Source organism: Tyto alba, unplaced genomic scaffold (genome assembly GCF_018691265.1).
Source record: "Tyto alba isolate M040663 unplaced genomic scaffold, T.alba_DEE_v4.0 Super-Scaffold_38, whole genome shotgun sequence".
NCBI lineage: Eukaryota > Metazoa > Chordata > Aves > Strigiformes > Tytonidae > Tyto > Tyto alba.
In genome coordinates this window covers 6969879-6991468 of record NW_024881313.1, presented here as the reverse complement: position 1 = coordinate 6991468, position 21590 = coordinate 6969879, and the positions used below count along the sequence as shown (strand labels likewise).

At 39.6% G+C, this 21590-nt stretch overlaps 1 protein-coding gene across 1 annotated transcript in view; it reads right to left on the bottom strand.

The window, feature by feature from the left end:
* The window catches only part of RAPGEF5 (Rap guanine nucleotide exchange factor 5), a 162835-nt gene that overhangs the window by 34414 nt on the left and 106831 nt on the right, over positions 1 to 21590 (bottom strand). The window contains 2 exon segments of the mRNA XM_042802015.1: positions 995 to 1139; positions 3247 to 3325. Of these exon segments, the coding sequence (XP_042657949.1) occupies positions 995 to 1139; positions 3247 to 3325 (224 nt within the window).

The window sequence follows — 21590 nt, the reverse complement described above, 5'->3', positions numbered from 1 at the left end:
ACACTTCCACATCCAGAAGGACAAGCCCGGCATCAAGATAGGTGCAAGGCAGTGTAACCTAACCGTTGGCTGGAATGATACCCCCTCTTTCCAGTACAGCACTACACATCTAGTACTAAACAGCAAAAATCCTAAGGTCTCTCCTTCCATATGCAGTGTGTCCTACGCCAAAACCAAGGAAGCTCAATGATTTCTCCAAATTTAGTTCAATGTTTCATCCCTTTGTCTTGAGTGAATGACTGACTGAAGAGAACTAAAAGGCCCTCAAGAAGATCTCCAGTTGCAGAGTCGCATCAGGAAAGGCAGAAGATCCTGCAAAGTCCCCTAAAATACTTTAATCTTTCAACCAGCAGGGGAAAAAAAAGCATAAAATCAACAACCAGATGGATCTTGGGTCAGCGACAACATGGCTGTTTGCAAATTTAGAAGGGAATTATAAAAGCTTATGGAACTCATTCAGAAAGATCAGATCCTTGATAGTAAGTAAGGACGTAATTTTAACTATTAGAAATACATAAAGCTGTGCTGCTCTCCACATGCACCTGAAAAATGCTGTGGAATGGCATTTTACTCCACAGTCAAAGTAGCATCTCTCAGTAGGACCTCAAAACTCTGTCTGTGATCCACTGGATACCAACTGTAGACTCTGCTCTAGCAGACACAACCAGCATGTCCAAGGAACCTCCACATCTTTGTAGTTTTATTTCTTACCTTCCTAACTTTTCCCATTTTCTAGAGAGCATAGAGTTTTATAAGTTTCATATCTGAAAGTAATGCTTTTGACATGGAATGTATTAACATTATAGGTTTTCAGTTCAAACAGACTATCCCTAAGGCATTCAAGGAAGACACATGTAAATAATTTTACATTATAGTTTTCATGGAGAAAATTTAAGTATGAAAAATTAGGCTTTATAGGTTTTGTTGTTGGAGCTTTTTAGGCACAGTATGTTAATTAAACAATGCTGAAATGCATCAGAAAGTGTTTCAATACCTTTAAAAATTGTTTTAAATGCTCATCTTCGTGTAACCAGTCTTTGTAGAGAGAAGTCCACTGAGACACCAAATGCAAGACTTTTCTTTTCCTACAGGACACATCAGTCTCGTCTTCTTTCCCTTGGTGGTTCTTAGCACAATAGGTACAGCAGGTTAAGGAACAAATAATAAGATCCCACAGAAACTTAACTTTTAAGTGATGGAAAAGACTTTGCAATCATCTCATTTGCTAACAAAAGATTTTTTCACTACATTGCTCAGTTTTAAACGTTTTATCCCATCTGGAGCTTTAGGAGTTTCATCAACTCTTTAGAATGAAATTCTCAGTAATAGAAATGTCAGTTCATCCTCTGTGCCAACAGGATTCTATTCCCTTATAGATTAGTGAGGCAAGTCTATAAAAGTAAAATCAATTCAAAAAGAATTATACAATGTTGAGTCATATATTTTCTGCAGAACTGGGAACAAACCTGTGTCCTGCACACAGATGCCAACATGAATGTCTGTGGGAAGGAGGACAATACATCATTAAGAACAACAAAAAACCCAGGCAGAGGAAGTCAGTTTCTTTTTCCCTGCACAAATTACACTATCTACAGGAATAACACTATTAAAATAAAATAAAAAAAAAAAAGGTGAAAGAATCTATTTCCACCATTGTCCTCTGTTCACAAAGCAGAAACATCAAATGAGAGAAGATACCCACTTTGTACATTGTTCCTGTCCTTTTGCTATTCTTTCTTTTAATAAGTAAAAAGATGATGTTTTCAACACAAAAGGTAAAGAGGAAAAAAAAATTAAAAAAAGAAAGAAGCAAGTTCATTTTATAGCTACAAGTCCATTCAAACAATGCTCCATAGCCTACAGAAGTAATTAGAAATGCAAGAAAAAAATTCCTTTATCTCAGAATGAGTTCAATTTATATACTGTATCACATGATAAAAGAAGCAGAGATGGTAAAATACTTATTCTTCATTTTTTCTCTTCTTGTATTCTGAAATGTATTACACAGATATAGGTGTTCTAAGAAATAACATATAGGTCTAGATAGGTTTTAACCCCACTTTAAATGTTATTTTGCAACAGTTACAAAGGTTTATTTATCTTTAAACAAAACCAGCAGACTTAAGATTGCATTGTTGCTATGAGTGAGGCATCTGTTTCAATACATCTTCCGAGCATTCTTGTGAAGTAATTATGCACATACACAGATGTGTATGTTTCGGATACAAGTTTATTCAGAGACAGCTTTAGCTTTGTACATTCAACTTCAGAACAGGAATTTTCTGTTTATTGATTCCTCAGCTATGCAAATTCTAAATGTTTTAATAGGTGAATGTGTGTGTATATATCTATCTATATCTATATATCTCTATTTACAGGCATGTGCCAATTAGAAGAACTCATACTCAAATTTGGATTTAATGTTTTCAGTTTGTTTCCTCCACAACCCATTTGAGTTAAGAAAACAATATAACCTGAACTTCAGGAAGCTACAGATGTGAACTGAATTCCAAGTATCATAAAACCTTATAAAAATTGGACTGGAGAAGCAGAAACCTTGAAAGATCAGCTAACCTAGCCCATCCAAGTCCACCCTAACTAGTCCACCCTTGAGTGCACCCTATGTTATCCATCCTTGGAATATATTTTCTAGTTTCTTCTTCTTAATATTCTCCAATATCAAAGGTTCTACTGTCTCCCACATTTTCCACTCCAGTGTTTCTTTTCTTATTGTAAAAAAAAAAAAAAAAAAAAAAATTTCCAAGTATCTAACACAAAACTGTTTTACAGCAATTTAATCTGGCAACATGAGATGGGAACAGATTCTTCCCTTCCTCTTCAGGTACCTAAAAGATTGTCCCATTTATAGTTTCCCTTTTTTCAGTAAAACAATCCCAGTTCTTTCAATCCTTCTTTGCAGGTCTTTTTCTTCCAGAATACTGGTAATTCCCATTGCTCTCTTCTGCAGTTTATCCTATTTCTTCAAGCATTTCTTGGGGTGTGATGCCAAAATCTCAAGTGCAGTCCACCTTCTAAGCACGTCACAGTAAACATTAGACAACTGTTCTCTTTTCTCACCATTTTACATGCAACCTCAGGGTTGTATTTCAATAATATCAACATGCAAAGAGCAAAACTAATTACCCCAGGCATGCAGTTTACTACATTTGATACAAGGGTTGGCAATAGATAAACCTAGGTGTAAGTGTGTGACTCCTGTTAATACAAGACTGAACAAAAGGATATTGCCTCAGAAGTGCCTGGCACAAGTCATCAGTCGTCATGAAGACTGTGTACGTGAGAAGGAAGTCATCCAGGAGAGTTTCTGCAGAGGAAGATGAAAAAGCCCAAGGTACAATACATTAATGAGAGGAGGAAGAGAGTATCTACTCCTGTTAGTGTGCATGGCAGGAATAGGACCTCCTCCCCAAAACACAAATGTCCAAAGCACACAGAATACATCGAATTAAGTTTCAAGCAGTTAACAATAAGTTGCCATTGAAGAGATAAGATCCTTTATTTAACAAGCCCATCCCCAGCTCTCAGAGAACCAACAACCACAAATATGCACAAAATAAGCCACAGTTTAGGAATCGGTATGAAAGAGTCCTTATCACAAACGCCACCGTCCGGGTTGGCTCTGCAACATGCAAAGCAACCTTTCCACCAGTTAAGTTGTTCTGGAAATTCAGAAGAAAATCTTTTAGCAACAGGACAGAGGAAACTGTGATTGTCATGTACTGTGATTAACATCTACACACAGTAGTTCAGAACCATTAAATAAATATATTCAAATCTTTAGCTGGTTAGTCTTATAGGCATCACTGTAAGTGCTGAGAAGTTTTCTCTAAGTTTTATTTAATTACATTATGGAAGGTTTTTTTATCTATCTGGTTTCTATCAGTGTTACAAAACCAGGCTGAAGGTACTTGCTAACAGACCATCTCTACCCACTGCAGTTGTAGCACCTCAGATTGTTAGGATGAACAGCACTTCCAGTTCGGATCTCAGTGTAACTTTCTCATTCATCTTTCCCATGCCACACCAGTTTTACGATTTTTCCAAACCTTTACCACACACAGCAGGTGTGACTGCAGACAGACTGCAGAATCTCCAACACCAGGTATATTCAGGGCCTGCCTGGGCAAAGCTCTGAGCATCCTGGTCTTACTGGACCTGCTTCAAGCAGAGGTTGGACCAGATGCCTTCACAGATCCCTTCCAACTGAAATTATTCTATACTTCTTGAACAAATTTGCTTCCAATTTTAGTAAACTACTCGTATATGATGTGTGATCTAGGAGCTAATTTGTATTTGGTTCACAAACAACAAAATCTTTAGTTTTCTGCAACAGACAAGAGAATTATATTGGTCTTTTTAACTTCAAAATAAAAATGTTTGTGTTTGTGGTTTTGGTTTTGTTTTTCCTTCCCCAAAATGGTAAGATTTTCCTCAAGTTTTGAGGAGATCCTGTTCACCGTATTTCCTTTAACAAGAAAACAGGTTTGCACCACCTGCTTTATCAGATAAGAACAGGAGTATGGACAGATTGAACAATAACAGAAGTAATTCCAGCTATATTGCAGAGCAAAAATTACTTTACCAGTATAACTAGTTGTTTTATTAGTTAGTACCAATTACACAGTTGCGATTTAAGTGGTGGATTTACAACTGCAAAGACTAAGAGCCAAACCACACCTCACTTGAGAGAGATAAGGGTGAGCCCTGATTTCCATATCCTGATCCTATCGTTACTTGTGATCTGTTCCAGTCCAAGCTAGTGCTTATGTACGAGTGTGCAACTGAGAGCATCCCGGCAGCCTTTCACGCCAAGGCTGCAATTTCACAATAATTTAGACCAATTTCAACTACAGATGCCTTGGACCTCCTTGTCAGTAAATTATTGACCTCATAGCTGTGGTACAGGATGGCAATAAGAATTCATCCATATTATCACTCAAAGCCAGATATCATGTGGATATCACATGGATGGATAGCTAATGACATCCCACCCTGCGAGCATGGGATTCAAATACCTCCATTGTCTTTAAAAAAAAAAAAAAAAAAAAAAATCTGGCTAGATCAATGAGTTTAATGCAGCTGGTCTAGAAAGAATCCTGATCTAAAGACGCATAGCTATACCCCTTTGCATTCGGAAACAAAACAATTAAATTCTTTATATTTCACCAACATAGTTTAAAATGGTGGAAAGTATTATCTCTACACAAAAAGAGTATTTTGTCTCAGTAAATGAAAAGACATTGTAAACAGCTTGTTCTCTATCTGAAAGGTCATGCATTCATTCTGTTGCCCATCTTTTGGATGATACAATGCAGCTATTAGAGTTGGAGGTTTCACAAACTTTTATTTGGAAACAGCTGATCTTGGAGTCAACAACTACATTTTAGTTCTTCGCTAAACTATATGACTGTGCAGTGATCCTCATGAAGTCAGAGACCTTTAAAACAGATTATTTCCCCAACTTTCTACTCTATATAGATGATATCTGAGTTTCAGCTATACACAGCCACACGTTCAGAAAACAAATTAAGTACTACCTGAAGCAAAACTGCAATGTTTATCAATGAGCTTCTGCAATTATTGAAAACAGCATGATTTTACCATACTAACTTTAAAAGTTCATTTTTATTACTTGATCATCTGTGTGTGTTCAGGTAACTTACAACTGCTTCTAAGCCCTCTGTTCATCTCTCTCTGCATGCTCAATCATACATCCATCTATTCAGTCTCTGGCTTCTAACAACCTTAGCAAAACAAGGTATATCACTCAGCCAACTTAAAGTTGCATGTATGTATACATAGTGATTTCTCTTCTAAATGCAAAGCAAATGCTAGGAAGAAGAAAAGTTCGTAAACTATGATTCCCATAGTTTGTATATAAGCTAGATATCTTCAAAATGCCTCTGAACTTGTTTAGCAATTTAAACCCTAAATGAATGTTTTGAACAAAAGAAGTCTGGATTTTACATGTGGTCTATTAATAACATCACTCATCTGTTAAATTACTTTAACAAGTAAGCAATGAAAGTGCTTTTGCTAGATTAAACATCTATTACCAGACATCACCTAAAGACTTTACAATAATATTCGTATTTTCAAATGCCTGTACTAGCTTGCATGTATTTCCCTGAAGTCCTACTGCTCACTGTAACTATCTTCTGTAATTTTTTCCTAAAAATACTGTAATTTAAAATCATTCAGGAATGTTTTTTCATGCCATCGCAAGGGCACAAAGCATGACAGTATACTGGTTCTTTGAAAATAATTAGTTCAAAACAAATAGCTGCACGCTTCTCAGATACTTGTGGACATTAATACATGTCCACAAATACCGATTTGCTGGTCTTAACCTGCAAACAGAGAGAAAGGCTAACCATGAGAGAATTTATTCACAGCAGATTACTCATTCTGTTACTAATGGCCACTAAGAGCAGTAAATTTGAATGAGGAAGGGCTCTAAGTGTACTATTTGGGCTAATAATTATGAACACAAGTCTTTCTAGGGTTTTTCTGTTTAGTCACAGTTGATTTAAGAGTTAAAAAAAAAGGCAATTCCAGTCAAATCATTAATTATTTACAGTGTACCAAACCTCACTCAGAATGGCAGTGAAATGCATACCTCTCTATATTACCGTGTCCCAGCTCCTGCATAAATTTGTGACCATCTTCCCCATCATTCCCACAGAAAAAGTTTTTCTGGTATTTGTAGCAAACAGGGAGAACAAAATGCACAGTAGTAGTTGGAAAAGAAAAGCTTCCATTGGAAAGGAAGTCTTTGTGCAAAAGCCTGTGACGCTACGTTATTTTTTTTTTAATTTCTCTTCTTCATTAATTTTTTATTTAATCATTTTCTTCTAGCCATCGATCTTATTTTTCTTTGTTCCTCACAATTTTCCTTTATTTGGCTAAAGAACCATTATAAAGTATGCAGTTAGCTTGCAGCTATGGAATATTTCATTTCAAAGACAATTTCAAGCATTTTAAAGCTTCATTAAGACATGTGACACAACCAGCACGAGTTCAATGGGCTCCTGTTCTTGCAGCAATTTTGGGGCAGCCTGGGGCAGTAATCTCACCACATCGAATGGGTGTGAGTACCACAGGCGTAAAAATAATAAAAAAAGCAGGCACTGTGCTTGCTTGTTATTAATAATCAATTCACACCGGCTTCTGCTGAGAGTTTCTCACGGGCTGTGTGTGTCCTCTCCTTTCCCCAGGTGACATAAGGCAACATGGACACCAGCTTTACCAGGAGCAGCTAGTACCCTCTTCCCACCTGTGCAAATCCTTCTGCAAGGAGATGGCAGAGAGATTGCAGAAGCAGTATATTGACATGGGATGTGAATTACACAAGGAACATTTGTTTTCAGCTGGTAACTGAAGGACTGAGCAGGACCCAGCAATAAGTCTACATGAGAAGTTGCAACTGTATTGGCTGTGGTAACAGCCAACAGCAGTGATGGTGTATTTGGTGGGGAAGGGGGATCTAGAGCCCCAGAGACAGTAAATGGTCATATATTTGGATAAACAATGCATCATATATTCCCACGTACTCAAAAAATCCAGAGGATTCCCTGCTGCTTTCCATGCGCCTGCTTACCTCTCTAACCAGGTCATACCCTTTCTCTCCAAGAAGGCAACTCAACAAACATTAACTCAATGAAATGGCACAATTGTGAATGCCAGGAGGATAGAGCGGGTTTCTCACATGGGTTTACACCTCAGATTTGATTTTTCAATGGTTTCTTTTCTCCCCTCTTCACCATCTTCTTTAGGCCGGGCATCGATTACTAAGCCTCAGGACAGAAATGAATTCAGATCTGTAGCGAGAAGTCATCCGTGACACACATTTAACAAATAAGGACAACCAGTACACTTCATGGTGTTGCCATGTCTAACACCTGTGAGCTCTTCTCAAACTTGAGCATTTTCTTAAACTACCATAGTGGTAAACAGCGTCAGTGGAGCATCAGGTATCACGTTAATAACTTGTTACATAAACATGAAAACAGACTTAATCTAAAGGAAATGCCTTTGTCAGGTTGAGTAGAAGTTAAATTCTTTTTATTAAATTAAATATATTTGAGGACAGTTTTTAAAAAGCAAATATTTCAGTTTAGCTATCAAATAGAATGAGTAAAGAAGGAAAAATAGGGAAATATTCCAGTGTTTCAGATAGATACACCTCTCTACCAACCTAGCAATTTGTATGTCCACATATTATTTACTAGTATACACATGCACAAACCAGTGTCTTTAGACCATCACAGCTAAAAAAGTACAGTATACACATTTACATTACAAACATGTTCAGTAGCTCAAACTGTATTCAGCACATACCTATTTCCCTTTTGCTAATATTAGACACCCTGTCCACCTAAACCAGATATAATTATTCCTAATGCCAGACCTGAGTCATTAATCTCTTTACACCCACAGAAGGGATAACCTGAAGACAAATTCCAGCTTGTCCTGGTTTTCTGACCACCCTGTTACATCCTGAACAGTTTTTGTTTTGCTGCTTCTCAGTGGCTACCAACAACAGAAAAAAAGGTGAAAAATAAGCCAAACAAGTCCTCTCACTTTCAGTGACAAACTGTGATTGCTGAGATGACAAAGAACCATTCTCTTTTTCATATCGGATTACACAGAGCAACTTTTCAGACCCTATTCTTTCCACTCTATAGCATTTGTTTCCATGTTCCTCCCTTTCCATTACATGCTTTTTTAAATATTAAGAAAAAAATCAAGATATGCAAAACAGGGCAACCAACAGGATTTTAAATACGCAATGCATCAATATTTTTTCTTAAAATTACACAGTTTACGGAAGATAACTTCATCTATATAGAGAAGTATAAACATATAGACTGTGCATATAGACTCTGTACTCCTTTATCTGCAGATTTCCTATGTCACATACTGTTAGATGGGGAGAGGGTGCTGATACTGAAATCTGTTAAACTGCAAAGAAAAATAAGTAATCTGTTTGGGGTTTTTTTAAACTAATCACCATTCTGAACCCAAATCTCTTCCACTTTGTACTGTACAAATCCATTGCGAATGTCTGTGCAAGAATTACAGAAAGATTTAAGGGTTTTTCAGGCTTGTATTGACACTAAATCGGATTATAAGAAAATATAGATGAAGTACTAGAATGCAAGTCTTTTTCCACATTATGCAAAGTTGCTACTCAGCTTTCTCCATGGATTTGCTGGAGGAAGCCAAACCTGTATGGGGATTGGAGGGGGAAAAAAAGGGGGGGGAGATTTCCTTAATGAACAAGCCACTGGAATTCAGTTAACTCGCAGGTTAAAACTACTCTTATGGCAACTTGCTAGTGTCACTTCAGCAATCTTTACTCATGCTACACAGAAGTTAGTTGTGGTTTTCACTATGAGTATGAGAGAATTAAACTGAGTAAAAGGATGAAAACTAATGTACTGAATTAAAAATATTACCTGCTAAACTCTCTGCTTTCCAAGCAGAGGAAATCTCTAAATGCCCTTACTGCTCAATTTATCTTTCAGAAACATACCAAATAGAAGGAGATCATAAGATCATCTTCATCCTGAAGCATGTTAGAACCTGAGTCTAATGTATTGGTGGGCAGCACGTAGGAGCTCCAACAGTATCAAATTGGAATGGGGGCTACACACACATTTTTCAAACATCGATGCAAACTCTAGAGTTTTGTGCAGTAATAAGATCTCTCTGGTGTTTTGGGGAGAGAGGCGCAATGAGGGAACTTTTGAGAAAGACAAAGACAGAAAGAGAAATAAATGTATTTTAGAAAACATACAAAAAATTCTAAAACTCTTTAGTTATGCCATTTCCCATTTGTGATTATGTCAAAGACAATGGGATGACCACACGGTCAGCTCCTGACATCGCCTTATGTTAATACACTTATCAGTATCAGTCAGAATTCTGAATTTAAAAATCACCAACAACTTCAAAATTTGCTCTCACTTACATTCACTGTGTCATCCCTACCTTGCAGGACCAGCCACTTCTCTAACTTTTAGTTGAGGTGCATCCTCCAGAGTATATTTGGGGAAAAAAAAAAAAAAAAATGAACCAAACCAACTGAATTCTTTGAGGTTTTTATCTTCCTGTGTATTACTGAAAGCTGGGCAAAATAATGCTAATGCACCTTCTGACTTCAAAGCACATTCTGGAAATAATTTTTAAAAGAAATTATTCACTGATAGGGTTAGCAACACCACATCTGCTCAGAAATAGTTAAAACTTGCATTTCTCACAATCATCAAGAAAAGGAGCCCTATGAGATGGGGTTACAGCTGGGCAAACAGACAGATGATCTCCCTGTGCCTGAGTAAAATGGATGCTGATTACTTACTATTTTATAGGGAATACATATTTTTTGCTATTTTAAATATTCACTCACTGAGTTCAAATTAAACTAAATGAGGGCGACAGCAAAGCATTTTCAGTTTTTCAGTCTCTCAGTGCTGAAAGCTCTTAAGCTTGATAAATTCTTGTCACCACTCTTATTCTTTTTTGTAAATGAGAAAAATTATAATCACACCTCAAGGCAGACACTGCTACATGTAGATTTTTTGCATGTTTTGGTTCACATAATACTATGTGGTGCTCTGAAACCTTTCAGCAATGCAAACGCATGTCCAGAGAGTTGTAGTTGTAATCAGAAAATTGCTTTTTCTGCAGAAATGGAAAAACGATTTGAGGGCAACTCTTTTAAAATATAGGAGTTTCTCAATAATCTGTAATTCCACAGCAATTTACTAAAAATGTCAGAATGTCTCTGAGAACAAACAGTAAATGCAAATTGCTATCATTACTATCTGATCTAGCGAGATATTGGCTCACATCTGAGTGGTCCCAGATCTCCCCTGCATTCAGCAGATGGCAGTGGCTCTCAGGACCTTGCAGGATTAGCCCTTAATTCAAAATCAAATCCTCTAATAATGCTATGGCACCATGGACACAGCATGAAGCAAAAAAATGAAAATTAAGTTGAGAAAGAAAGGTCAATGGAAAAAAGAACATCGATATATAATTTGCTGCTAATGTATTAAAACAATTATAGTAGTTATGTCATCTAACCACTGAAGCACTGAGAAATCAATGCACAAAGGAATAAAGAGCAAGTCATTTATTTCTGGCAATAGGTTAGGAAAAGAAAATACGTAAGGGCAAGATATTTAACCTGTACAACCAGATTTGCTAGAGCACAGAAGTCAGAACTAGGAATAATTTCTAAGGTCATCTCCCAGAAATTTCTGTCAGTATTTTAACATCTGCAGAATGAATCAAACACATTCTGTCTGGTAAGGTCAAAGATCCTCCTAAAGTTGCATTCCAGTTGCTGCTATCACATGTTTTGGAGCAGTTTCATATTTTGCTTGAGGGACAAAAAGCCCTGAAACCACAGGCAGAGAGCAAATGTCAAACTTGTCTAGCTTTAATGAGGCACTAATTTTTCCACATAGAAATCTGAAGCTCCTTTTTTTTTTTTTTTTTTTTTTTTTCCTCCCCCAGGTAGGAGGGAACCCTGGTGATTAATGTACTGCTATAATGGTTGGGGTTATTTGAAATTATTGGGCAAATCCACTATGCCTTATATATTTTAGAGTATTTATTAGAAATATTGCTTGCATCAGTCACCCTAAAATATTGTGACTTTTTGTTAAAAAATGCCCTTGACTACTGCAACTAAAACACTCAAGCTTTCCATGCAGTGAAACTTCACTTGACAGTAAACTGAGGTATTTAACACACATGTAAAAGTCCTCACACAAGCCTTGCTGTAGAAGGCAGCCATTCCTTGTTTGCATCAGGCATCTCCCAAAGTACTTCAGGAGAAAAACCCATCCTCTCTTTCCAGCGATTCTCTAAAATAAGCCAGCCAGGCCAGGATTGCCTGGAGATGCAGGATGGAGGATAAAAGATTTAATGGTTCCTTTTCATCCTTCTGCCCCACCGCATGCTGTGGGTCTGCCCTCACAGGCTTTCACCTCCAGCACCGACACCGTCCAGCGCCCCAGTCATTAGTGTGTCTTGGTAAAAGTCATACTGAGCACATGCAAAGCAAGTTTTTACTTTTCTGCTTCTGTCCTGTGCCTGGACTTCTTTGCATTCCGGACATCACTCTAGTCTCCAGGCACCCAAAGAGATGTAATGCTCTCCGGATCCTTCAATGAGACAACTTCCAGGTGCCCCCAAGATCTGTCACTGCCCCAGCGGGACCTTTTGTTGCCTGGTGGCAGCACAGCCACCGCACACAGCCATCCTTCAGGAACAGACAGCAGTGCACAAAAAGGGGCTGAGTCACCTGCCCCCTCTGCCACTGCAAGCCTGGTCCTACCAAGTGGCTGCTCTAAGGTGCTTCATGGCTGCTCATGCCTTTTACCAGGTCCACCAGCTCAGCATACTTTTGAGTCTAAAGGGAACTTTAGACTAGACATTCAACTTCCAGGAAGCTAATTAATATAAAGGAAAATGTATTTAATCTTCATTCTTTTCATCTTTGCTGTCAGACACTAATATGGCATTGAAGAAGAACCAAGTTCTAAGTTCAACATGTCTTTCTCATCAGTGAATTGGAAAATCTACTCCTAGAAAATGGTAATTTTCAAATCTAGTATTATATATAAATATAAAAATATCCTCACATCTTCAAAGAAAGGTTGTGAGTTCTTAATTTCTGGGTCTTCAACTTGAAACGCTTTAAAATAGACTACTTTTCAGTGACATTTTTGAGAACATTAAATCAAATTTTCTATTTACAACCCCAAAATAACATACATATATATATATAGATATAGATATATAGATATAGATATATATATATATATCTTAAATCTTAATTGGCATTATTTTCAAATAAGTTAAGCCTATTAGCCGAAAAGGTTTTAACTTTAGTGCCTTATGACAGGCCCCAGAATCCAGCAGATTAGAATGACTACAGTATAGTGATCAGGATACATCCCATACTGGCACATAGTATGGATAAAGGTCAGGTCAAACTCCACATGGTATTGTCACATCTAAAGCTCTGCAGGTCAGGTGCAGTGCCTAGACTTCAGTGTGCAGAGTTATCCCCATCACCTGCTGCTAACTGCTTTCCATACCAACCAGAGGGATAGGTCCCTTAAGGGAACAGAAATGTATGGATCCGCACTGTGTATTTTTAAAAGTGTTTAGCAAGAAGCTTTGATCTATTATTTTCCCCCTACAAAGCAGCAAGGGGAAATTTCTTTGTGCTTCAGCCCGGGGAAGGAGATATAAGAAGAATCTTGTTTGCCCCTGGGAGCCAAATTATCATAAATATGCTAAGCAGTGCAAGCTCCCCAACATGTGGCATTGGAGCATGTGCAGTAAACATCACAGCATCTCTTCAGGGAAGCCTAGCATGACAAAGTTCTGCTGGCAAAATGCTCCTGGCTTCTGTAGATTTGGCAGAACTGCCTACAAAGGGAATGATGGCATTTTCATCTGAGAAATGACTGTTGGATTTGGTCCAAATCTCTGCATAAGATGGCAATAACATGCACTAGACTAATGTACAGACCACACATTTCTTCAGTGCATGAACGAGCAATGCATTCAGTCAAGTGGTGGAACATTTTTGGTGCATTGGGTTGCACACACTAGGTTAGGGTCTGTGGCCCACCACCATGTAACCTCAAAAGCAGCAACTTACTTGCCAACATCTTCTGACGTACGGAGGCAAAAGGCCCAGAAAAGGTGCTGCATGGCTGCGATGCTGGGCAGGGGGTGAGGAGGAGGAGGGAATACATCTTGCAAACCCCACAGGAGACCTGGACAGGCCTTAGCATACTGCAATGGCACGGCAGCCCTGAAGGATGCCATTTCCAGCATTTTGCCCTAGGGTCTCCAACACTTCAAGCTGATGAGCACACACTTCTCCGATACCTCTGAAATACCTTACGAAATATCTAAACACCTACAACACACAGCAGAGACCTCCTTGTACTGGGAGGGGGATAGTAGGAGGGACACAACACCTAAAAGAACCCCAAAACCAAACCGGGCCATACTTGCATCTTACATTTCTACACCTGCCCTCCTCCCCACTCACCAGGGCAGTGAAGCATGGCTCCAGAGCAGAAAACCAGACCAACAAACATCAGAGCACCCATAAGGCAGCTGCATTTTACATCCCCGTGAGGAGAATGGGATCAAAAAAAAAACCTGATGAATTTCATGATAGTGTTGTTAAAACACAATGCTACATTAATTGTAGACTTATTTACATGATATATGCCCTTAAATTATGAACCTGAAATCGTAGTTGCTGTACTGGAATGATTTGGGTGCCTCAGTGATGTGCTAATATGTAATTAAGGTTCATTATTACAACTTAATGGAAGACAGCAATAACAAAAATGCCTTGGACTTAGTCTGTGTATGTATTAAGAACATCTAACAACTTCAAACTATCAGGTTTGTCAGTACAACCCTGTTCTGACAGCAGAATTAAAGAAATAACAAAGGTTCTTGCTTGCACAGTTTAAAGATCATACAGGTGTAAGACACAAGGAAGAGACGGAGTTCAGCTGCTTGTGAGTCCTAAAATACCTGCATGGGCGTATTTCCTTGTGTCAGCAGAACAGTGTTCCTGTGCAAGGACCTTTGGCTGCTTGCAATACAAAGGAGCTCAGCATAACACTTTTGAGAAAGAACACCTTTCTTCTGATAATTTTCAAACTTTACACCCATCAGGACGCTCAGCATTAGATCCTTGATTCAGCTGTACCATAATTACTCAGGGATTTTATTCAATGGCCTTACTTATTTCAGTTAAATAAAGCAGAGATATTAAACAATTACTGGATGAAAACCCTGGTGGGGTAATTTTCTAAAGGTGTATTTCTGCCATTATTTTGGATTTTTAGTGTAATTTATTTAGTTACAAAAAAAATACATGCAGAATACAACTCTCAAAAAGATGTAACTTTGTACTTATATAGTCTAGCTTTTTCCATTTGTATCTTTCCTTTCCAAGTCTTATGAGATACTGTATCTTTCATGCACACTCTAGAAAGCAACTAATGCATGAGATCCATTCTGTATCTTGTAGAAATTGTTCGGTTTTAATCCCTTCATCAACACTGCCAACTGTTCCTTGGACTTTTACAAGGCACAGGGGAATCTCCTTGGCCAAGATGTAAACTCTACCTTTCTTCACAAGCACACGTGAATCTGATGGTAAAAGAGGATAAAGGTAAAAATCACAAACTGCAGTAACAGATTGGATATGCTATTAAACTGGGCTTCTTGGCTTATCTGCTCCAGGGCCATGTTTCACCACTACACGTAACAACATCTGGCTGTGACTAGCGCCTGCTGCCATCTTTCATTTCTATAGCTTTTTTTGGCCATAAGTGCCAGCACAGTTTTTATAGAACGTGCTTTATTTTTCCAGTGTACAGAGAAAAGGAGGCAGACACAGGCTCAGCAGAGGCGGGAGGTACCTGCCAAGTCTGAGAGTACAAACCTGGTGTCTTCACTCACATTCTGCTCATCTCTCCACAGTCCCGTGCAGACAATACCAGTGCACTTGGTCTCCTGCCAGTGAGGCCAACACCACAAAATGTGAGATTCAGAGGGTGATCCCACTGCAAGTCACCTTTCCCTATCAAATGCCCAAACCCTTTTCAAATTAAATAGGCTAACAACCGCATACTTTCTACTTTCCTTCAGCATTTCTTCTTCTTTCTTGCTCCTCAAAGGAAAACAGCGTTTGCAACTGAACTGTCTTGTCCAACTGTCTGTCAGTCGTGCTCTCCCTTACCCTGTAACCTTTGAATCTGTTAACAAATTTCAACTAAATTTGAGACAGAGCAGCAAATTCTCAAAGACACTGTGTTGTTATAAGTAACAGGAGTAAGTGATTCTGTAGAAGAAAGAGACAAATTATTGTCTCACCGAAGTAAAGGCTGTCATTAAGCACAGCTATGTTTGTAGATATAAAATAACTCAAGCCAGAGGAGATGTAGTGATAGCATCTCAAGCTGCCATTGGTAGGACTGCATTTTCTTGATTAAAAGATACTATCTCGAACACTGGGACTACTAGCATCACTGAGATACCCTCCTTATTTAGAATTCTGAAAACTGTGTCCATTCCCATTTTCTCTAACAAGGTTTCCTATCACTGCTGTTCCCATCTCTCTACTGCACCACGTTGCTGGGTCTTCTCTTAGTTGACTCTATAAATTCCCAGGGAAGAGCACTGTTTCTTACTTCGTGTTTGCATAGCACCAGTTACAGGCAATGTGGCTTCTGAATGCCTGTATGTATGTAAAATGATAACTCGTTATCTTTCTGCAGTTGTTTCTGCAAATAAGGTTTTTTTCATTAGACTGCTTTGCTTATTCAGTTAGTCATTAAGGCCGATTATGAAAACTCACTTTTAATTTTTTTTCTTACTAAGAATCAGTACTCTCTTTATATCATTCCTGGCTAGTCCATGGAAAATCAATTACGTGATGACAGGCTCAGACTGCAATCACTTGTCCATGACACTTCTGCTAGATGTAACGCTACCTATAGCTTCTTTCAGATTACAAAATTGTGAGTGTGTATTTATTTTTACTAGAGTGCCTGTCAGAGAAGGTAGCAAAGCATCTTGAAGGAAGACTGAGGATTACATACCATTCTTCAGCTAGCTAAATACTTCCTACATAAGAACATATATTTTAAAGCAATTTTTCAAACCAGTTCTCAGAAACACATCACCAATCACAGTAAATATATAGGAGCTGGAATCAATTCCATTAGGAGCTGCTGTTTTAAAGACACGGCATCCCACATCCCAGAAGGACAATGAAGTATATTATGCAAGCTCATTTAATCACTGTATCCAATTACAAGAAGGAATAAATCATCACACACATGCCTATGTCTGAATTTTAAAAGGTAAATAAATCATGAATAGTCAAGCCAAACGCTGTGAATCTCTGGATTCACAGATTAGCAGGGGAAGTGGTGCATTTACTTCCCATTTGAAATGAAAGCATCCAAGAACTATTAACAATATCTAATTATTTTAATACAAAAGCTGCCTTTTTTTTTGGTTCAGTTTGGATCTTGATCGTACAGAGCTGCCATTCTCTACAGCAGGGAACAAAACCCTGACAAACATTGACCTCAGGAGAGTGTGTATATGGTCTAGTGACAGACTTTCCTGGTCTCTCTGCCCTGACTCATACCCTGGACTCCCCTAAGTCACAGGGGTTCAGAAGAGGAGCTGGCCTTCTTCCTAACACTACAAATAGCGGCACTGCAAATAGGAGCAACCGCTCCTGCCCTTTGCTGTAAACTCCCTCATCCCAGACCTACATGACCATACTCTCTAGGAGGATGTGAATGTTCTCCATTTGTCAAGAAAACCCAATACAGCAGTTTCTTGCAAAGCTGAGGCATTTTCATGTTTCTGAGACACTTTTAGAGAATTTTTATTAAAGATTTATCATTCTTTGTAATCAAGAAGATAGTTGTGACTTCCCAAATTGCATTCTACTAACCTAGATCCCGTGAGCAAATTTCCAATCCTTTAAACTGAGATGTTAAACTAAATGCCCTATGGTCCACTTGCACGTCAATACCCTCAACCTGAGCAGGGAGATCAGATTCTCATTAATAACACCTCAATCTGTATGCATACATCAAAGAAAAAAAAAACTGTTCAAAATATTTACAGAAACTGCCAAGCAGCCCGTAAGATGTGCCAAAACTTTTGCCTAGGGAGATGGGTCATCATGCTGGAGATGGTAACAAAATTTGCCTCAACCCAGTGACACTGCACCAGGACAGACCTCAGGAAAATGCTTTCTTGCTGCTTTTCAACAGAAGAAAAATATGTGGGAGAGGACTGAGGGTCTGGGGAACACATGGGAGAAGCCCAGCTTCAGCTGGAAGACACCGTCCCCCTGCCTATAGGTTTAGATTTAGCTTGCCCAACACGTCCCGCTTTCCTGACTGACCGCATCCCAAAATCTCCACGTGTGTGCTTTGGGGCTCCTGCCCACAGCAAACCTCAGGGGTCCAGGGGGGGCCCATGATGGCAACGGCTCCCCTGGGTCTCACGGTGCCCTAGGAAAGGGCTCCCTGCCCACCACGCAGCTCTGCTGGACAGAGCAGGCAGCCCTGGCATGCACATCATCTTCAAAACGTTTGCAAGCTGCATGTGGCCCGACAGCCCTACACAAGGAGGGCGAGGAGGGAGCAGACGGCGTCCCTTTGGCTCCCAGGACCTGCTCAGGGGGACATCCCTTCTCTGGCTCAGTGGGGAGAGGACACGGAGGAGCCCACAGGACAGCCAGGGCTGCTTCCTCGCCGTCAGGCTGGGCTTGAGTAGGCCAGGGGTCTGCGTCAGTTTGCCCGTCCTAAGAATTACTTGACCGCCCCAGCGCAGCCTCTTTGTTCATGCCCATGAAGCTGAAGGTGGAGGTGAGGGGGTGTTTCACCTGCGAGGAAGAGGGGTGAGTGTGCGTGTCCTGAATTCCTAAATCATCCATTTGTTGCCTCCCTGCCACTCTGACACATACAAGGATGGAAATTTTCCACCTGCCCATTACAGAGCCATCTCTACAGAGAGCAATGTAACAGGGAGGGGAGAAGCTGTAGTCACCTTAGTAGGCAAAATGTTTGCATTTGTCTGCTATTCGTGGTTTCCGTGCTTTGAAGCAATGCTGCATGCTCACTGCTGCTTTAAGACTTTGAGTGAAAACCTCTTGACAATAGGGATCTGACAAATGCTATTTGTTTGTGGTTGTTTTTTACTGTTGTTTGTTTGCTTCCAGCTTGTGCCTGTGCATGCCCATGATGTATTAACAGCAACAACAAACAAAATCCCATGGACAAGGCTTCTATCCGGGCAGAGAATGAAACCCAACAAGGGTTTCATTATTGTATTGATGCCAGGGCTCTGAATTCATGACTGGAGAAAAACAAAACCAGTATCTGGCTTTCTGGTTTTAGCTGCAGTGGTTCCTAGAAAGACATGAACCAGCCCTAAATACTAAGAAATGGGGGCAGGGAGGGTTAAAGAAAGGCTGCTTGGGGAATGGGTAGAGCCTTGTGGGGAGGAGAAGGAGGAGGGATAATGTCAGGAGGGAGATGCAGGGTACAGAAAAAAGGGAATAAACTGAAAAGCAATAGAAGGTGAGGTATAAAGGCCTCTAGCAGTCCCAGGTCAGACAGCATGAATTCTCCATGATTACATCCCTTTTACTGGCAATTTATATCCCCAACAAAATTCAAGTTCAAGCAAAGGAATAAAATCACAATTTATCGCAAATACTGTCACAAGAAAGCCCAATCTTTTTATTATTGGCTTCCATCAAAATTAGATCCATCAACGCTGCCACTTTATTTACATTGATCTATTTTCCCCGTTCTCCCACCCCAGAATGTTTTTGTGCTCAGTGTCCTTGAAAACAAGCCATCAAATCCACTTCAGAGAGAGAGTACCGATTTGGTTTCAGAAGGACCTCACAAGGGTTTCTGAACTGAGACAAGGTCATCTCATGATCTCAGCCTGGCTCAGAAGACTGTGATGTGAGCTGCTGCCACAGCTACAACTCACATCAGTATTTTTCACCTTGTCTAAAAGATGGGACAAGCAATTTACTTTATTGCAGTAACCGATGCTATTCTGAAAAACTCTTTCTGCCAGAACCAGCTATACTCTGTGAGACTAACTGACATCTCATGAGAAACCTTTGGCTGTCAAAGTGCTGTAATTCTACTCCTATTTCAATCTCTGAAAGGATCAAAATTGACTTTAAAAAAACAAGCAGGATTGTCTCCAATGCCAACCACATAGACTCTCCTAAATGGCGTTATATACCACAACTGATAGCAAACTGGATCAAGCCTTTCTTTCTGAAAAAGTGACAGCAATTTCAAGCCTGCATTATGAGCTTACTAATTGCAGTTAATGCACAAAGCTTCTGAATTTATGCCAAGCACATTCTGCTCCATTATCTCCTTTTCAGATGGGCCCTTCCATTCTCACAAAAGTACTCCTACTATAACCATCTATTCCTACATCCAACAGCTGAGCTTCTGACTTGCCCACTAAAATCAAAACCTAGCAAGGTAACACAAAGCACAGCAGAATCCCCCACCAACCTCATCCAGCACACAGCAAATCTGCCTTTCAGTAACTGCTGCCACAGCTGCTCTTTCCCCTGTTTTTTCCCTTGGACATGACAGAGAAGGCAGCAGCCAGCATCAGGGCAAGGCGGAGCTGAGCTCCGCTGCACTTGATAATATGGAGTGTGCTGGTACCAGTTTGCCAATGCCACAGACGGGCTTTCTCAAGCAATTGTGTTTATTCAACTTCATAACGAGCAGAGGCATTCGGTACTGTAATGCAGCTCAGGATTGGCAGCTATTAAGGGAAGCCTTAAGAGCCCAGAGAAAGCCTCATCAGGCACTACACATCGGGAAATAGGCAGAAATCTATTCCAATTAATGGTTCACAAACAGATCTTGGGCTGTGACTTTTTGTTCTTAATTTCCCTGGGTGTCCTCTGAGCACAGGGATTTACAGAAAATGGTAAAGTGGGAAAGAAAACGGCTGCATCAGCACACTGTACAACAAAGTATCACCTAACAGTAGTAACAGACAGTATGACAGGGAGCTTAGGAAAGCAACGATAATTGTAGTTTGTCTATAGCCAAAACCAGTCCCACTCTTGCTCACAAAAAGACTGAGGCTGCTACTTCCACAATACCGTGAAACTGTTTGAACTCAGGACACGTTAAGAAGGATTGCGGGGGAAGGAGGAATTAACAGCATGAGAATAAATTTAGTTGAAAAGGGGAAAAAAGCAGCTTTGAAGAACAGATTTCTTTCAGATTCTTAATACACAACCTCAAAGCACAGGTCTTGAGTGAATCCATCCTTCCACCCTGTGGGCGGGGAATGAACATGCTCTTTATATTCCTCATAAAATGTTCATCTCACAAGAAAATCTTTGTATTATAGCAACTTTGAGCACTGGAAACACTGGAATTCAAACCCTGAAGACAGCACGTGAACTGTATTCTTGGACTCAAAGATGCAGCAAATATTTCAAGAAACAATTTTATGTTTTCAGCATTCTCCCATAAGAACTCCCCCACTCCATGAAAGCTTCCTTCCAAAAAAATCTGAATTTCAGAGCATCATCTCCAAGTTTTGTAACATTACAGAGGTTCTGCTCTTGGGAAGAAGTGCTTTGCTGTATTCTGAGAACGAGCTTCTGACTTAACAGTCATCGCACTAAGTGCTAATAGCAACATAGGAGTCCTTAATGGACAAACACCCCTACTTATGCCAGCAGGTGGTGAATCCCCATGTTGAGGAAGAGGAACACAAAAACAGTACTGAAAACAGCATCCAATTTCTCAACAGCCAGCAGGTCAAGGTTTGATAATAAAAAGCTTTAATGAGGAAGGAAAGAAAGGAGAACAACACTAAGTGCTGAGAAGGAGTAAAAACCCAGGAAAGATGGAAGACCTGCAGTGAAGGGCCCCATGGTTGGGGTTCCTGAAGAACTGCAT